Here is a 20,306-nt window from a genome sequence, read left to right on the forward strand (position 1 = left end):
CCTACAAAGCAGTCATATTCTTCAGCTCTCTTTATGACCCAGAAAAGGAGACTGGACATCATACATCCAGATGCCTGGACAACAGCAAGAGCTTAGGCCTGTGGGTGATAATAATGAGGAAGCAGGACACTTATTTTCGGGCACAGGCACACTTCAGTGTAGGAATCCTACATTCTTTACCTATAATCTCAGTTGTCTGGGGTACCTGTGCCACTTGAATTTCACACTTGTGGCTGACTTGAAAAATATGCTCATTAGATTAAATCCATCCCCCTAAAGATGAGAACCAAATCAAAGCAGTTAAAATGCACAGAAGGAAGAACAAACAGGTCAAGACCATCACCTTAGCCATTCCTACAGAGCTTGCGTTCAATTCCGGAATGCCCTGATTAGTCTTATCTCCGCGCTCCCACATTCCATAATCCTGAGGAAGAAAAAGGTAGTCATCAGAGCAGGAAAAAGAGGTATATGAGAAGTGCTAGGGAAACATAATTCCTTTATGTTACCCACAGGCACAATGGCACGCGAATATCCATTCTCAAAGGTTACAGGATTCATGGCTGTGCTTGTCCTTAATTTCACTTCATTTGACCTCTGTGTAGAATTTAACTCAAGTGGAACAAAAATGCATGCAAAAACACTCTCAATTTTCTTATTCCTAAAAGTTATCAATTTGTAAGAAATTCCTGATTTGTAGAGAACATGTTTTATTTCTCTTCAAATGAAATGCTGCCCCTCTATTTAGCTAATCCCTTTGAACTTAAATTGTAAGATAGAATAAAGAAACTTTAACAGATGCATTATAGCTAGTTGAAGCCAACCAAACCACTTAAAATAATTTAATACCAATTTCTAGCGTGACCTCTTGGGAAAAAGTGCTAAGCAAGGAACAAAAGCCAAAATCAAGTGAGGCACAGAATACTGAACTTGCCCTATCTTTTAAACCAGATTAATAAGAACTGGGTCAGAACATGCCATCCACACAGAGGCTGTGATCCATGCATACCTTTTATAATTCGTATTTTCACTTAGGTGAGGCAAGCGCTGGATACGGTTCTGAAATAACGCTACACGCGCTACCGAAAAATGACAACCCAACAAGAACAGGACCAGTGCCAGAATTGCAGCGTTTATTGTTTGATCTGCAAAGACGAACATTTCCAAAATGTGCACACCAGAGCGGCTTTCGCCTCTGTCCTGCTGGCACACCTTGTAGCTTAGCCCCAGGACTCCTTCCTCCGTAGTCCTCCTATCTGGGCCTTTGCGCATTCCACGCCATTCTCACTCCAACCCCAGAGCCAAGTGACTCATCCTCAGCAACTGCTTTGATCAGCTCACCCCCCTGTGCAGGACTCTAAAATGACAAACCATTTATTCCCCAGGGGCTCCCGGTCAAATGCCTCTCTCCGGCTGGCCACACACCTCTGTTATCTGGCCCCCGCCCCTTGCACGCCCACAAGCAGACTGTTTTCCGCTTGTCTCCAATACTCTGCTTTCAGGCTGTCTCCTCCTTCCCCCGGAGCCCCCTCTCCCCAAGGACCGCTCCCACATTCAGAGCTCATTCCCGCCCATGACTGCACATGCTCTTCCCGCACCGTTCTGCTCACCTAAGCCCTACTCACCCTCCAAGGTCTACCTCAAGTCCCACCCTTCCCACAAGGACTTCTCTGGTTTCTTTAGACCTGGGCACTGCCGCCATTTGGAGCCGGATCCTGCCGTGTTTGGGCGCTGCCCGTGCGAGGTGGGATGTTCAGCAGAATCCCTCGCCTCCGCTCACTAGGGGCCAGTAGCTCCCTCCACCGTGTGACAAGCATAAAACTGTTACCAGATGTTGTCCAATGTCCCCCGGGAGGGGAAGATTGACCCTCGTTGAGAATCGCCTCTTTAGACCCGGGGTAGCCCTTGGACCAAGCCTAGTTTGCCATGTATTTTTGTAAACAAGGTCTGTCTGGGACACAGCCATGCTCACGTGCTCACGTGTTGTCTAGGGCTGCCTTCCTACGACAATGGCACACTTGAGTAGAAGCAACAGGGACCGTAGGGGCTGAAAAGTTGAAAATCTTTACTGTCTGGCCCTTTACAAAAAATGTTTGCCGACCCTTGCTCTAGACCATAGTGGCGTTTTTGGGTTTGTTTTTTTTTTTTTTTTGAAAACAAACTCTACCCTTTCTTTACTTCCCTTACACTCAGCTTTGCAAAGGTTCCTTGTTTTCTAAGAAGTGTGCAAGGCGCCGCCTTCCTTATCAGACAGAAGCCTGGAGGAACTGGGTGGGGTTTATACAGTTTACACCCACCGGCACCGGCCGGGCCCACATCTGGCTCTGGGCCCTCCGCCTGTCGGCTGCGTGGGGGGATCCCCACGCACAGCAGTTCCTACCCACACGCCGACGCGGCCGCCCTTCACCCTGGGTCAGGCCGGCCCGGTACAGGCCACAGGACACCTTTTGGTCTTATTTCAGACCGGAACAATGGGTTCGAGCAGAGCACGTGGTGCATTCCAAAAACATCAACTCCCCAGCTGCGTTCCAGGACGAAAATGTGCACTCTGTGTGCAGAGGTGACAGTCACAGAGCTGTAACCTCGCTAACCTTCTGATCAGCCCCAAACAGTCTGGCCCTCCAAGAATGGTAGGAGTTTTATTCTTCTTAACTGGACACCTGAAAACATTACTGGGGTTGATACTTACAGCGACTTTATATGCAGCTTCTATGTAAAAAACAAGATTCTGTATGAAGGCCACCTCGTCAAGGGTGAAAATAATACGTAAACCTAGTAAAGAAAAACAATAAAGTTACGGACTTCCGTTGTGAAGAGAGAGCTGCCAATTACCAACTACAAATACCACACTAGGAAAGAAATCCTTGTACCCCCATTTTCAGTTTTCTTACGAGCGCATCAAAAATTAAGTCTGAAGCATGGGGCGCCTGAGGAGCTCAGTCAGTTGAACATGTGACTTCGGCTCAGGTCATAATCTAACAGTTGATGAGTTTGAGCCCCACGCTGGGCCTGCTGCCGTCACCCTGTCAGCATGGAGCCTGCTTCAGACCCTCCGTCCTCCTCTCTCTCTGTCCCTCTCCCACTCATGCTCGCTCTCAAAAAATAAATAAAACATTAAAAAAAATTTTTTTTAATTCAGTCTGAAGTAAATTGGAACGGTTAATGCCTAATCTCTGAAAGAGAAAGGAAGGGAGGAGTGTGTGCCTACAGGTAGTAAAAATGGGAAGAGAAGGTGTGGGGCCTCCTGGTAGTGCTGGATTTGTGCAAAGAAGTTTCCAACAAACCATGAATTTTAGCCCGGAGCAACCAGACACCATTCTTACCCTTGAGTGAGCCAAAGGGTGGGTACATTTCCCCAGTGGCAGATGAGAGAGTAGAGCCCCCAGCGTCAGGAGACAACCCTTAACCTCGTGGAAAGGCGAGCTCCCCGGACCTCCCTAGGGGGCTGCACTGAAGCAGGCAGTGACCAACAGGGCTGGATTTTTGCTTGGGTCCTTTAACGTTTAGTTGATCATGGCAAATACACATACTTTTAAAGTATGAATTCTTGAAGCTGGTAGAGGTATGGTGAGATATGAACTCTTGCATCAATGGGGGGAGTTTGACTAGTAAACTGTTCTGAAAACAACTTGGTAGTATATGTAAGTAGCCTCTGAATGACACCCAACAGAAGGAAGCAAACGGAGAAGGGGTCAAAGTTGGTATTGCAACATTAGTTATAATAGGGGGAAAAGAATAAAGGAATGGTTTGATTATAACATATCCACTGATAAAGTCACTAAAATTATGTTTATCGAGAGCTTGTAAGATCATGGGGAAAATGCTCAAGTTACAATGCTATATAATAAAGATTATTAGCCATGCAAACGAAAAGACCTTAAATAGAAAAAAAAACTTGGAGGACACACATTCAAATGAAAATGGACAGGGGAATTTTTTTCTTTGTATTTTGTTAAATTTTCCAAACTATTTACAGGTTCATATTAATTTTCACAACCAAGAAGTATTTTTTATAAATGCCCGGTGTATTCACAAAGCTGTAACAATATCACTTGTGGATTTCTGCTAACTTTGAGTTTCACACCTGCAGTCCGAACTACACGGGAAGCCTCTAACTCCAAAGGTCAGTTTACCGCTGGTGACGAGAACTTGGCGACACAGCAGCTGACTGACCTAAGCCCTGGCGGCCACAGTGGGGGGGGCTGAGGGGCAATGCTCATGGTCGGGGACTTCGGGCCCACTCCCAGCATGGGTACTATGGACTGACTGACCACTCCGGGCACGTAGCCGAGCCCTAGAAATGACACTGTTTCGGTATAATTCAGGTAGATGAGGGTGTGTCTAGAAGGGGGTGAGCCGGGCAGTGAGAGGAAAAGGTGAAGGGGCCAGGCCTGCTAATACTAGAGAAGAAAATCCCAAGAGGGGGTTTGACGCTGTCTGCAGATATTCAGACTGTCAGAAGTAGATCTGATCTCGGCTGCTCCAGTAAACAGTGGCAGCAAGGAAGCTTTGGGATCAACAGCCCTTTGTCCTACCAGTCCTCAGAAGGTTGGCTATGAGCATGTCACAGAGTCAATGCATGTAACGTTATCAAGAGCATGCTTTTTCTTTACAGAAATAACTTATTTTGAATTCTAATCAATGCCTGTCCCTCCCCACCCCCTTCTCCCTGTACAATGTCACTCCCTGTACAATGGGCTCGAACGACCCTGGCTCACCGGAGGCCGTCATCTGGGCCAGGAACAGGAGGAAGAGGGAGGTGGCATCCACCTGGAGGTGGCCCCACTGGTCGTCACCCACCACGGTGCTGCAGGTGGCGGTGTTGTACTTGGCGTGCAGGCTGTCCTTGGTACTCTGAGTGTGCTTGAACTTCTCCACTTTATGTACCTGAGGGAGGAAGCAAGCCGGCTCCACACAGTAAAGGGGATGACGGCGGGCAGAGGCCATACCCAAAGCCCATCTCTTAGTTCTAGACCTCTTAGCAGCTACCTCTGGGAGCCAGAGGGATGGAAGGCAGCACATGATCCCTAGTGAGCACCACACAGAGGGGCTGTGTGGGGAATTCTTCCCGTCCGCACCAGAAGGGGCCCGGCCCAGTGGGATTTTAACAAGCTCTGCAGGGCAACGGGTCAAGCCAAAGGGTTTCTTTGTCTGCATATGCCCAGCATGAGCTGTGACACACGGGAGGCACTCAGTAAGAGAGAGAGGGAACAAAGAGGCCCCGTTTAAACTTCAACTTCTTGTTTCCTTATGTCCAAAGGAAAGGGCAACTAGGTCTTCGAAGACTAACTGGGCATATGCTGATGAAGGGCGGGGACAGTATCATTCATCTCGGAATGTGTGCAGATCCCGGCAGGATATTCTGCACACAGTACAAGCTCAATGAATTGTTTTATTTACTCCTCGCTGAAAATACCAGTAAACAGTAACGTCAAGTTTTAAAAACTCAAGCATTTCAACTCAAATGAAAGGAAACCCTTTTATAAACTCAACAAAATAAACAGTGCTACGTGGCTGTCTGGGAGTGGCTTTAAAAAACAATGATATCTGGGGCGCCTGAGCAGCTCAGTCGGTTAAGTGTCCGACTCTTGATTCTGGCTCAGGTCATGATCTCATGGTTCATGGGATCGAGCCCCATGTGAGCTCTGCACTGACAGCGCGGAACCTGCTTAGGATTCTCTCTCTCCCTCTCTCTCTGCCCCTTCCCTGCCCATGCTCGCTCGCTCTCTCTCTCTCTCTCTCTCTCTCTCTCAAAATAAATAAGTCAACATTGAAAATAAATAAATAACAATGGTCTCTGCCCCATTTAAAAAAAGGGCATGTTCTCCTTTTACACAAGTAACTCTTCAAAAGAGATTCTGAGTAACGGGGTCCTTTGATTCTGGGTCCTTATTGAAGATAATTTAAAAGGACAAAGAACGTAAACTATTTCCTATTTCTCTTCCACTTGAGAAGAAAAGCTCAAGACGCTTTAGGGATGTTAGCTGTCACCATGTAAATGATAAATACCCACTAAGATGACCTGAAAACACATTTGCCATTTTCTGCCTACCTGTCTCATCATGCACTGGAGAAGACCCCGCATCAGTTTCACCACGTTCTGCGGAAATAAAGCGGGATGAGTGACGAGGCCAGCTTCCCTGCTCCATGAAAACCACCTCCTTACCACGTGGTCGGTAACCAGGGCTGCCTAGAGACCTCCCTGAGAAGGTGCATCCTGAGCATATACACGTCTTCCGATTGTTTCGATTACCTCCAATCCATCACAAACAAAGAAAATCTGGATGCAGCGACTTATCTCAAATAAAGGGGTTGGACCACATGGCACCTCCAGTTCTGGAATCCACTGGTATTCTAGCGAGACAATTTGTATAAGCCTAGTACCCTGATGTTTAATTCTGATGTCACAATTCTTAGTAATTCATTTTTGTCATGCTAAAGATGAATTAAGTCCACCATCCTGCCCCAAAGTAATGACACTTTGCCAAAAGAGCCATTTGTGACACCATCACTGGACTATTGAGTAAAGTTCTTACAAAATGCAAGTGGCCACCAAGGTTACTCAATAATACGTATCGCAACCAACTATTGTAATTATTATTATAAATAAGAACAATAGTACGATGATCATCAGACATTCTGCCCAGGAGCTGTATAAAACACTTTGCCTGGGTTCTGTGTAATTCTCGCAAACAACCTTATGAGGTGAGTGTCATTATTACCCCACTTTATAGATGAGGAACCTGAGGCTGAGAAAGATGAGGCGACATTGCTAAAGTCACGCAGCTGGCAGGCGTTTGAGCTCTTAGTCAATACGTTATGTTGCCTCCCACTTCCTTCACAATTCAGGCCCATCAAAAGACTGCTCTTAATATGTCCTATGAGAAACACCATAAAATGAATTCACAAGTGGCTACAGAATGGGACAGTTTGTAGGTCGAAGTAGACTGGCTGGAAGAAGCTCCTACCCAGGACCATGAGCATCTCCTGTCTTGCAGAACGTACGTGCTTTGCCGAGGAGGAATGTAGTAAAGGCCATGGAAGTTAATTACCACAGAAAAGTCTGGAGTGAATTATCCTTCAGATCCTTCTGCCTCTAAAATCCTAGAATTCTAGAATACGATTTCACTTTAGGTCATAAACTCTTTTGAGGCAGAAAATGTTACCTCACGATAAGGTTATAACTAACATTGCTATAATTAACATTTCCTACTGTGTACAGCGTGACCATTTGTCAACTGACTTCCCCTCAAGTAAAGAAAACTTATTTTCCATTATGAAGAGGCACAGTGGTTCCCAACTGGGTGGCCATTCCCATCCTCCAGGGGTGAGGGAACATCTGGAAATGTGGGGCCAGGAGCATTTTTACCGTCACCAAGATAAAGATGGGGACTACCGGCATTTAGTGCGTAGGGACCAAGGAGCCTAAGTGTCCTTCCATGCATGGGCTAGTCTCACACAATGAACGACTGTGCTCCCCAAGCTCCAAGCGCAATAGCATCCCTGCTTCAGATCACTGGAAGATCCCATGTTATCTTCCATAATCAAGGGAAACGTCTCTCTTTAGTTGTCAACCACACTCATCAAAACAACGTGCCCTATTCGTGCCTCGCTATCGTCCGTCACAGAGCAGCAAATCCAGTCAACTCTAGCCTGCGTCAGAAAACGCTTACAGAGGGGGCGCCTGGGTGGCTCAGTCGGTTAGGCGTCCGACTTCGGCTTGGGTCACGATCTCGCCTTTCATGAGTCCGAGCCCCGCGTCGGGCTCTGCGCTGACAGCTCGGAGCCCGCTTCAGATCCTCTGTCTCCCTCTCTCTTTGCCCCTCCCCTGCTCGCACCCTGTCTCGCAAAAATGAATAAACATTAAAAAAAAATTAAGAAGAAAAGAAAACGCTTACAGAGGAGAGGTACACGGTGTGTGTGCGTGCATGCACACGTGTGTGTAGACGGCAGGCTTTACTTTGACTTCGTCTCAAGGGAGGATGGGAAGTTTGATGAACAACCACATTAAATTATTACGCTGCTAAGAACGGCTCACTTATGTGCTAGCTATCCAACTTCTTGGGGGAGCACCCAGTGCTTGCTATAAGCATTTTTTAAAACTACCTCTTGCTCTACCTCCAAAGCTTGGTGATTGTATCGCCTTACGCTCAGCAACGTCCAGTCAAACCCAAACCATCCTTCCCTTGCTCCCACAGACAGGTTTCCTCTCTTAAGTTTCCCTACTGTCGTCAAGGCTGCCCACAACTCCTGCCCACTTTGGTTGCTATCACAAGCACTGATCGGGCTGTAAGAACTCTCCCTGGGTCTGACAATCGGCTAGCTGGGAGGGCCAAGGAGGAACGTATGAATCAAAGATAAATCCAAAAGGTTCTCCTGCTAAGAGAACTATAATTTTATATGTCAGTGCTTTCTGCTTCAACACCGTCACTCCAAATACTCTGAAAATACCTCCCGTGCTCAAGGGCAGAATATTTTCTTACGTACTCAAGGATGGCAAACCTTTGCTTCGGCGGGTACGTCAGTTTCTGATCTGAGAAATCAGTAAGAGGATTTCACAGTGCTGTGATGGTGACATAGGCATGAATATTGGACAACACCAATGTGACTCAAAATTAAAAGGTAACTATAAATTAATAAGACCGCTTTGGAAGGGCTCAAACTAGAAAGGAATTTCTAAGGGAAATTCCGAAAATGTTTCAAGCAGTAGCAATACCGTTTGGAGAAATACCCTTTCAACATGACTACTACAAAGCATACACTCTGGAACGTGTATTTCTGGTGTGTTCTTTGGAAACAGTCATTATATGACTGTTGTGTTCTTTGGAAACAGTCATTATATGAGTGTATAATGGCACTGTGTATGTAAGTATATATAAAATGGACAGAGCATGTGAGAGAGACATGTAGCTAGTTAGAAATGTGGACGCTTTCTTTTCCTGTTCAGAATAGTATGATTTTTATTGTTTTTAAGGAAGACAAAAAAATCTCAAAGAGAAAGACCAATGAGAGGTGGAGGCTACCTAAGCGCCCCCCTAAAATATTCTATAGCAGGAATGGACGGGGCGCATACACCGAACTGTTCTACACAAACAGCTACCTCCTTGGAGGCTTTTCAGTTCAGGGGAAAGGGGCTGAGCAGCCAACGTGGCTGCCACTCGGCATTACCTGCTCCAGCTCGTAGGCTTTGGCCTTGTCCTCATCGCGGTCGGCATTCTTGCGGTAGGCCATGCCCAGGCCCCACACGGCCAGAATGCTGTAGATGTTATCCCGCACCCAGGCGTCCTTCTGTTCGTGACTGGCTGACAGCAGCCCTGTGACCGGATTCTGTTAGAGAAGAGACACAAAATGACTCAGCGCCACCTTCACCCAACTCCTGGCAAACGGACGCCTGCCCTGAGGGGGCACGCCGAGGGCCGGGATGAGGAGCAGAAATCGGAGTTCTAGTCCTTCCTTGCTCTGCCACCAACAGCATGGTCTTGCGTGACAAGTGACGTCACTCCTCTGTGGTTCCCTCATCTATATAATAGAAATATTAGCTTAGAAAGTCTCTAGGGAACCTTCTAACGCTGAAGTTCTTGTGCTTTCAAACCAGATCATACCGTTGTGACAAACAAAACGACCGACCAATAGAAAAAGCCCACGAGTCTTAACAAATCTGCGCACCACAGGCTTCAGGTCTTCTCCCGCCTGTATGCTTCCACATCAGCTGGGGAGACATTGAACCTGGAGCGAGAGACCCAGATGCGGGGCCCCACTCCACCAGTCCAGCTCTGTGTGCCAGGGGAAGCCGCCTACCCTATCCGGGCCTCCAAGGCCTTGTCTGTAATCCAGACATTTCACGTGCCCAAAAAGGACACGCTAAGCAACAGGACATCAGAGGTCCTATTTGGCTATGATATTTAAAATTTGTTTTTAATGTTTATTTATTTTTGAGAGGGACAGAGCGCGAGCGGGGGTGGGGCAGAGAGGGAGGGAGACCCAGAATCCGAAGCCATCAGCACAGAGCCCGACGCGGGGCTCGAGCCCACGCGCTGTGAGATTGTGACCCGAGCCGAAGCCGGACACTTAACCGACTGAGCCACCCAGGCGCCCCTAGCTATGATATTTAAAAGGGCAGCCGAGTCACTAAAAAGCCAGATCTTCACACACAAAAAAGTACACACAATATTCTTGACAGCATTAGTCATAATAACTCAAAAGCGGAGACAACCCAGATGCCCATCAACTGATGAATGAACAAAATGTAGTCTATACAATGAAATATCATTCAGCAATAAAAAGGAATGAAGAAGCATTCATATATGCTACAGCATGGGTGAACCTGGCAAACATAATGCTAAGTAAAAAAAAGCTGGTCACAAAGGACCACATATTCTCTCATTCCATTTATATGAAACGTCCAGAATAGGTTAACCTGTAGAGATAGAAAGATTAATGGTTGTTTAGGGTGGGGGTGGGGGGCGGGTAGAAGGAAATGGGGTGTGAGTGACTGTTAACAGGTCACTTTCTGGAGCTGATCAAATTGTTCCAAAATTGATCACGGTGATGATGCATGACTCTGTAAATATACTGAAAACCATTACACTGTTTACTTTACACAGATGAAGTGTACGGTAAGTAAATTATATCCCAATAAAGCTATTATTTTTTAAAAGCCAGTGCTAATAAACTCTGTGCTTAGAAATAAAATGGATAAGATAGAAAAAGAGTGACATAAAGATCAAGCCTTGTTGACCTGTCCTGAAAATATGTAAAGAAATATGTATCTGATAAAATACGTCCAATACAGGGCCTTGCCAGCTTAAAAAAAAATTACTCAAAAGAGTACTAAATTATTTACAAGGAGGCTCACGAAAAAACTGTTGGGTACTTTCAAAGTGATAGTGCCACGGTTATTAGATAAAAGAAAACACTGGCATAGTTCCAAACGGTCCCACATGAGGAATTAAATAGTGGACTTTCTCCTTTAACTAATCTATGTCCTCTTCAAAAGCATCTAAAACTCAACTGAAACCGCCCACAGGGGCAACAGAGTTTTGTCTTTTGACACAGCTCCATGGCCAACAATTGTACATCAATCATTTTAAAGAACTGAAGTCGAGAAATGGCTGAGTGAAGGTGTGAGTCTTAGTCCAACATCGGACAACTGGGGTTTTTAAAAAAATCCAACAATGTATAACATAAGCAACTTTAACTGTTCTGAGGCCAGTTGGCTAATCCCAGGACGGGAATCATCAGGAGATCCAGAGAAAGAAATCAGCCCCTTCCTCGAATATCCGTCAACTGAGAGTCCACGGAGACAAACAGCCTTCCGATGAGACAGCAGTGACCGCCGACACATAGTGCCAAGTGTGGTTTGGATTATGAAATGTCACTGTCCTGTTAGCTGGAAGTTACTTCTTTGATTCTTTAGTTTGGGCTTACCTGGTGAACTGGATTAGTTTATCTCCACCCAGAGCTATTACGTCTGAACCCCTCGTTTCACTACAGGGATGCAGTCTGGGTGTTGAGATTCCCACATTCAAGACTACCTACCTACTCAAACCATGTTAAACTGCGGTGCTACTGCACTCAGTGAAAGGAGTTATGAACAGTAAGTTATGAATTTAGTATTTAAAAAAATTTTTTTTAATGTTTTTTTTTATTTTTGAGACAGTGACAGAGCATGAACGGGGGAGGGGCAGAGAGAGAGGGAGACACAGAATCGGAAGCGGGCTCCAGGCTCCGGGCCCGATGAGGGGCTCGAACCCGTGAACCGTGAGATCATGACCCGAGCCGAACATGGACACCTAACGGACTGAGCCGCCCAGCGGCCCCTTGAATTTACTATTATGAACTGAACATTCGTGTCTATTCAGATGCTGAAATCTAATTCCCAACGTGATGCTATTCGGAGGTGGGGCCTTTGGGAGGCGATCAGTGAGGGTAGAGCCCTCACGAATGGCACCTAGTGCCCTTACAGAAGAGGCCAGAATGCTAGCTTGCTCTCTCTGCCACGTGAGGTTGCAACAAGAAGCCAGCTGTCTGCAACCTGGAAGAGGGCCGTCACCAGAACCTGACCATGCCGGCACCCTCGTCTTGGACTTCCCAGCCTCCAGAACTGTGAGAAATAAATCTCTTGTTGTTTCAGCTCGCCTGTCTGTGGTATTTTGTTACGGCAGCCCCAGCTAAGACTGGCTTCTTTCTCTAAGTTTATAAAAAATAATGTGCTGTGTTGGAAGACGTGGGAGGTTCCATTTTGATGTAATTCATAAAAACTGAAACGACCACAGATCGGGAGATACTGTGCGATGCCCAGTCTGCTGTCCCTTCTTCTAACCGAGCCAGTGGCTTTGCCTTTGTGCTACTTACTCCCCTCCTTAAAGATGGCTTATGCTGCACCCCTGCATTCTCACTCACTGGTTTCTGTGAACCACCCAACAGGTCCATCCCTTCAGAGCTCTCTCTGGGGTCTTCTACTTGCATTAGCTATCTAAACGGAAGGGGCCTTCATATCTGCTGCAATTTTACAAGCCGAACACAAACAGCCGAACTGCAGACAACAGGAGGAAAGCGGGCAGAGCTTTTCAGGCTAAGCCAATGGCTTCAGATATGATCATTTTAACCATATGCTGCTTTCCAATCTTTTAAAAATATAATTGTATCTATACCCACACATAGCCTTCAGCATATTATGTTTAAGAGCAGAGGTGCTGGGAGGCACCTGGGTGGCTCAATCGGTTAAGCATCCGACTCTTAATTTCGGCTCAGGTCATGATCCCACAGCCATGGGATCGAGCCCCGTGTGGGGCTCTGCACTGAGCGTGGAGCCTGCTTAAGATACTCTCTTTCACTCTGTCTCTCCCTCTGCCCCTCTCCCCAACTTGCGCTCGTGTGCTCTCTCTCTCTCTCTCAAATAGTGTTGTTGGTGAGAATTAAATGAGTAATCCAAATCAAGCATTTTGGACTGTATCTACCATAAATCAGTGCTCAATAACTGCTAACTATATTATCAACCTATCTGAACAGATTTCATTCACATTACTTCTTTTTCATAGAATTATTTCAGGAAATCCGATGGGGAAGATGGGGATAGTGGTTAGGGGAACAATCTACAAGTCTGCTTAGCGTAACCATCGTTATTTTTATTAGGAAAAAAAAAGCCCGGTGCCTTATTTTTACAGTAAATATGGCTAGTGGATATATTTATCCCATTGATATGTTTGAGGACAAAACCCTGGCAACTCTCTACCCTCTCCACCCCCAGGTCTTTGCCTTTCCCCTTCTTTAGCCCTGAATTTTGCTCCCTCAAATCAATCTTCCCTGTTTTACTAAACTCTCTGTGTACTTTACCTGTAAGAGTAAATTAACATTAGTGACAAATTCTGTAATGAGCACCATGACCGCTCGACAACCGTTTCCTGAGGTGACAGGTGTGGGGCCATGGAGGAAGAAGATGGGGCGGACTGCAGACAATGGGGCTATGAGGGCAGCCATGAAGAGTCAAGGGTAGTGTCCCAATGTGGAGAAGGCACAGGCCTGAGCCAGGAGACTCAGCACCCCTGCTGTGAGGGAACTGACAATGATACCCTTCAACTCGAGGAGAAGAGGCCTGAGACAATGAGCCCCAAATAAATTGTGTTTCATTGAGCACAAGGGGCCAACAGTTGGGCATCTTGTCCCTCAGTTTCAGTCATCTGATGGCCCCTCTTACCTCTTCCACCACTTCTTCATTTCTAAATTAGAGAAAGTGCCCTTCTTGGCGCCTATTTGTGAGAGAAAGGCCTAGAATGAATTGGGCCCAGGGCTTGGCGTCTTATAACACCAAACATTCATTTCTCTTCCATGCCTCATGTCCATCGCTGGTCGACCGTGGTTCTGCTCGGTCTTGTCTTTCTTCTAGGAACCAGTCTACTGGAGCAGCCTATACCCACAACACTGCCCATCCCATGGCAGGGGAGAAGAAAGACAGCGAACCCTGAGCTGCCTCTTCAGGCTGCCAGCCAGAATGGACACATATTACCTCCCCTCTTATCTCATCCATGAAACCAAGTCTCATGGCCATTTCTGAGTTCAACAAGGGAGAGATGTGAAATCCTCCCCTAAGGATGGGAAGCAAATAACTGTGAACTATTATGTGAACAATTATGTGAACAACTATTATGTAAAGAATTGTGAATAATTATGCTGTCATGATGACCTTACCTGCTAGCTGTGGTGGGTTGGGACCCCCACCTTTATAGCCCACTGATAAGTGAATCTGTAGCGATCAGAGATTAACATGGTAACGAGCCATGTGCATTTTGCTTTTTGGCTTATAAAAAAGTCTCTCTCTGTCTTTCAAAAATGAATAAATGTTAAAAAAAAAAAGACTGGCTTATAAAAAAGTATTAAATACATGATAATTCCTACTCTTTAGGACAGGGGTAGGAGGAAAAAGGAATTGACATATTAATATCAGGTAAGGTCTTTGCTGACTTTACTGCAAAGAATATTACCAGGGATACAGAGGAATATTACATAAAAATGAAAGAGTCAGTTCACCATGAAGACTTAACAATCCTAAATTTGCCTCTACCTAATAAGAAGTAAAGGGATAGACACATAGAGGTCAGAGTCCAGAGTCCAGAAACAGATCCACACAAATATGACAAATTGATTTTTGACAAAAGTCTACAGACAAACGGGGAAAGGACAGTCTTTTTTTTTTTTTTTAAGATTTTATTTTTAAGTAATCTCTACACCCAACATGTGTCTCAAACTTGCAACCCTAAGATCAAAAGTTTCATGATCTACCGACTGAGCCAGCCAGGCACCCCGAAAGGACAGTTATTATTTTAATAAGTGGTGTTGGAACACAGAAATACAAAGGGTAATAAAAGAATACTATGAACCATTATGTGCCAACAAATTGGATAACTCAGAATAAATGAATAAATTCCTAGAAGCACACAACTTTCTAAAACTCAATCACACAAACCTCACCATACTCATGGAATGGAAGAATTGTTAAGTTAATTAAATTAATTGTTAAAATGTCCATTCTACCCAAAGCAATCTACAGGTTCAATGCAATCCCTATCAAAATACCAATAGCATTTTTCACAAAACTAGAACAAAAAAATCCTAAAATTTGTATAAAACCACAAAAGACCCCAAATAGCCAAAGCAATCTTGAGAAAGAAGAACAAAGCTGGAGGTATCACAACCCCAGCTTTCAACATATACTACAAAGCTATGGTAATGAAAACATTATGGTACTGGCACAAAGACAGACACATAGATCAATAGAACAAAACAGCCAGCCCAGAAATAAACCCATGATTATATAATCAATTAACCTACAACAAAGGAGGTCAGACTATACAGTGGAGAAAAGACAGTCTCTTCAATAAATGGTTCTGGGAAAACTGGATAGCTATATGCAAAAGAATGGAAATGGGCCCCTTTTTTAGACCATACACAAAAACTAGCTTGAAATGGGTTAAAGACTTAAACCTAAGACCTGAAATCATAAAACTCCTAAAAGAAAACATGAGCAGTAATTACATGGACACTGGACTTAGCAACATATTTATGGATAGGTCTCCTCAGGCAAGGGAAACAAAAGCAAAAATTAACTAATGGGACTACACCAAAGTAAAAAGCTTTTGCACAGTGAAGGAAATCATCAACAAAACAAAAAGGCAACCTACTGAATGGGAGAAGATATTTGCAAATAATGTATCTGATAGAGGGTTTATACCCAAAGTATAACAAGAACCTATACAACTCAATAACAACAAAAAAGCAAATAATCTGATTTAAAAATGGGCAGAAGATCTGAATAGACATTTTTCCAAAGGAGACATACAAATGGCCAACGGACACATGAAAAGATGCTCAACACCAGTAATCACCAGGGAAACGCAAATCAAAACCATAATGAGATCACCTTAAACCTGTCAGAATGACTAGAATGAAAACGACAAGAAATGGCAAGCATTAGCAAGGATGTGGAGAAAAGGGAACACTTGTGCACTGTTGGTAGGAATGCAAACTAGTGCAGCCACTATGGAAAATAGTACTGAGGTTCCTCAAAAAGATAAAAAATAGAAATACCATACAATCCAGTAATTTCACTACCCAAAGAAAATGAAAACACTTATTAAAAAAGATATATGCACTCCTATGTTTACTGCATCATTATTTACAATAGCCAAGATAAGGAGGCAATCCAAGTTTCCACTGACAAACGAACAGAAAAAGAAGATGTGGTTTATATATACAATGAAATATTCCTTGGCCATAAAAAAGAGTAAGACTGTGCCATTTGTGACAACATGGATGGACCTAGAGGGTTATGCTAAGAGAAAGACAAGTACCGTATGATTTCACTTATATGTGGAATCTAAAAAACAAAAACAAACAGAAACAGATTCATAAGTACAAAGAACAAACTGGTGGTTGCCAAGGGGCGGGAGGTGGTGAGAGGATGAGTGAAACAAGTGAAGACGATTAAGAAGGACAAACTTCCAGTTATAAAATAAATAAGTCACAGGGATGAAAAATACACCATAGGAAATACAGTCAATAACATTGTAAATAACTTTGTATGACAGCAGATGGTAACTATACTTACTGTGGTGAGCATTTCATAATGTATATAATTGTCAAATCACTGTACTATATACCTGAAACTAACATAATACTATATAGGTCAACTACACTTGAATTAAAAAAAAATACTCAAAGAAATATTGAAACCACTCAAGGAAATAATGAGAATAATAAAAAGATGTGCTATTTTTAAAAATGTGAGTAAACAAAAACAATAAACTTAGAGGTCAAAATTGTTGTTAACATGGTTCTAGAGCAAAGCAAATACCGGGCATCCATATGCAAGAAAATGAATCTCAATCTCAATCCTGCATCTCCTACAAGAGTTAACTCAGGGACGCCTGTGTGGTTCAGTCAGTTAAGAGTCCAACTCTTGATTTCAGCTCAGGTCATGAGATCAAGCACCGTGTTGGGCTCCGTGTTGGGCTCCATGCTGAGCTTGGAGCCCGCTAGGGATTCTCTCCCCCATCCTCTCTCTCTGCCTCTCCCCTGCTCACTCTCTCTCTCTCAAAATAAATAAATAAAACATTACAAAAATTAACTCAAAATCACAGATCTCAATGTTAAATGGAAACCTATAAAACTTTTATAAGCAAACACAGAAGAAAAACCTTCATGACCTACAGCTGGGCGGAATTAGCCATGATAGTACTAAAAGGAAGATCCATAGAAGAAAAACCGATAAATTGGACTTGAGTAAAATTAAAGACTTTTGCTCTGCGAAGGACACTGTTAAGAGATAAAAACAAACAAACAAAAACAAGCTACAGACTAGGAGAAACTATTTGCAAGTCCCATACTCAACAAGAGAACTGTGAACTCTCAAAACTCAACAGTAAGAAAACAAACAGCCTAATTTAAAAATTGGTAAAAACAAAAAAACTTGGATACTTCACTTAAGAGGATTTGACAGATGACAAATAAGCACATAAAAAGCTCAACATCATTAGCTATTAAGTAAATACAAATTAAAACTACTATGAGCTATCACTACATACCTATTAAGATGGCTACAATTAAAAATACTGCCATTACTAAGTGTTGACAGAGACGTAGAATCACTGGAATCCTCTTATGTTGCTGGTGGGAATGCAAAGTGGTGCTGCCGCTCTAGAGAACGGTTTGGCAATTTCTTTTTTTTTTTTTTAAGCTTATTTATTTTGAGAGAGAGAGAAAAAGAGAGCATGAGCAGGGGAGAGGCAGAGAGAGAGAGGAGAGAATCTCAAGCAGGCTCCACACTGCCAGCACAGAGCTCAATGTGGGGCTTGATCTCACAAACCGTGGGATCATAACCTGAACAGAAACCAAGAGTCAGATGCTTAACTGACTGAGCCACCCAGGTGTCCCCAGTTTGACAATTTCTAATAACCTTGAGCACTTACCCTACAACCCAGCAATCCTGTTCCTGAATATTTACCCTAGAGAAACAGAGACCTCTACAAGCAATGTGTAAGGCAGCTCAATTCTTAACTACCAAAAACTGGAAACTCAAATGTCCTTCAATAGGTGAATGGATAAACACACTGGGATATATCTCTATAATGAATACTACCTAGCAATGAAAAGAACAAACTATTAATATACAGCAACTTGGATGAATTTCACAGGCCTTATGCTAAGTGAAAGAAGCCACTCGCAAAGGTTACATACCACATGATTCCACTTACATGACATTCTTGAAAAGACAAAACTATAGCGATAGAGAAGTGATCGGTGGTTTCCAGGGGTTAAGGGTGGGGAGAGGGTGTGACAAAGGGGTAGCAGGAGGGAGATCTTTTGGGGTTGAAGGAACTGCTTTGTATCTTGATTATGGTTATGGTTACATGACTCTACACGTTTTAAAATTCACAGAACTGTACACTAAATATATGAAAAAGGAAATTTATTGTGATTTCTAGCACTTTTTAAAAAAAATTTTTATTGTGACATAATTCATATACCATATACTTTACCCATTTAAAGGGTACAATTCAATGGTTTTTGCTATAGTTACAGACTTACAGAAACATCGCAGTTAATTTTAGAATATTTTCATCACTCCGAAATGAAACCCCATACCCATTAAAAGTCATTTCCCATCTGCCCCTGACCTTCAAACTCCCAGGCCTTGGCAACCACTAATCTACTTTCTGTTCCTATAGATTTGCCTGGACATTTTGTATAAACAGCCTCATACCATATGTGATCTCTCATGCCCGGCTTCTTTCAATCAGCATAATGTGTTCCAGGTCTTTCAATGTTATAGAGGTGTCAGTACTCCATCCCTTCTTATTGCAAATAACATTCCACTGTATAGACATAGTAAATTTTGTGTTCCCACTCATTAGTGGATGAACATTTTGGTTTCGGCAAGTGTAGGGGTACAGGGGTAGAGGACGACCAAAGAAAACAGTATACGTGACTTCCTAAGAGTGGTGTGCATGTAGTTGAAAAAACACATATTCAACATTATAAGTATCTACTTGAAAAATGAAAAAAATGAAAGCTAAAGCCTTCAGACAAGCTCAAGAAAGAACACTTACACAATCTGGGCTGGTGGCAATACAAAGATGATTCTCAGAGCAAGCAGGAAATGGAGATTTTAACAACAGAAGAGAACAGAGATGTTGAAACGGTGATAGTTACTGCCCTTAGAGGGTGTGTAGAGGGGACAGGAGAGACAGGTAAGAGCTGCAAAGTAGATGCTGAGCCAGTACTGGACCAGGAGAATGCTTATGGACTTGGGCAACCGGTTGAAACAAACTAGAAAGAATTCAACAAGAATTTATTTATTGGGCTCATATGCTTAATAAATGTTTGCTGAACTAATTTTATTAGCCAACACTCCCACACATTCGAGTCGACTCAGTTCCCTTTACACATACATTCCTGCCCCAGGGGCCCCAACACATCTTTAACAGAACCTCTTCTCTCTTTTCCAAATCACCCCCTCCTTCCTAACTCCAGCAGCTACCCTGTGACACTGACATTATCCGGTCCCAACACTTAGGTGCAAGAAATTTCAACCATACAACAATGACTACAAGTTTTAACAGTAACCTACCAACAGCATATGAGTGGATACCAAAAAAGCCAATGCTGTGTTAATGGAAGCAAAGTTTTCAGATGAGAGAAATGAGAGTCTCACTAAACTGCCAGCCTCACAGAGCACATCTAGCATATTTAGTCACTGCCAAACAATAAAACCATGTTTTATTCATTTAAAATTTTTTTAATGTTTTTAATTTATTTCTGAGAGTGAGAGCGGGGGAGGGACAGAAGGAGAGGTGGACAGACGATCTGAAGCAGGCTCTGTGCTGACAGAAGTAAGCCCGATGCGGGGCTCAAACTCATTAACTCTGAGATCATGACCTGAGCTGGTGTCAGACGTTCAACCAACTGAACTACCCAGATATCCCCAAACACCGTATTTTACAGGGGACATTCACCGCCTAGAATGTCCCCAGAGGGTGATTAGGGCTATGAATAGGCTGAAAGCCAAATCTCATGGGAACAGGGGAAGATTATGGGTATTTAGAGAAGGCTTAATGGAGAGCAAGTTAGCATCTTCAAAGAGCTGAGAGGCTGTCTTGTGAAAGAGGGATTCAATTTTCTCAGTTACTAAAACTCAGATTTCAACTCAAAAGTCAGATTTCAACTCAATACAAGAACTTCCTAACATTTAGAATTTTCCAAAGAGAATTGACAGGATTGTAGGTAATGCGGTCTCAGTCTGGCATCATTTGGGC

At 43.7% G+C, this 20,306-nt stretch overlaps 1 protein-coding gene across 1 annotated transcript in view; it reads right to left on the bottom strand.

The window, feature by feature from the left end:
• PHKA2 (phosphorylase kinase regulatory subunit alpha 2) overlaps positions 1–20,306 on the bottom strand; it is a 70,482-nt gene that overhangs the window by 38,540 nt on the left and 11,636 nt on the right. Inside the window, exons 2-6 of the mRNA XM_040468279.1 lie at positions 9,166–9,324; positions 6,050–6,097; positions 4,716–4,884; positions 2,687–2,769; positions 344–424 (exon numbers count right to left, since the gene is read on the bottom strand). Coding sequence (XP_040324213.1) covers positions 344–424; positions 2,687–2,769; positions 4,716–4,884; positions 6,050–6,097; positions 9,166–9,324 — 540 coding nt within the window. The remainder of the gene's footprint in view (positions 1–343; positions 425–2,686; positions 2,770–4,715; positions 4,885–6,049; positions 6,098–9,165; positions 9,325–20,306) is intronic.

Source organism: Herpailurus yagouaroundi, unplaced genomic scaffold (genome assembly GCF_014898765.1).
Source record: "Herpailurus yagouaroundi ecotype Mexico unplaced genomic scaffold, PumYag 67690, whole genome shotgun sequence".
NCBI classification, from domain to species: Eukaryota; Metazoa; Chordata; class Mammalia; order Carnivora; family Felidae; genus Herpailurus; species Herpailurus yagouaroundi.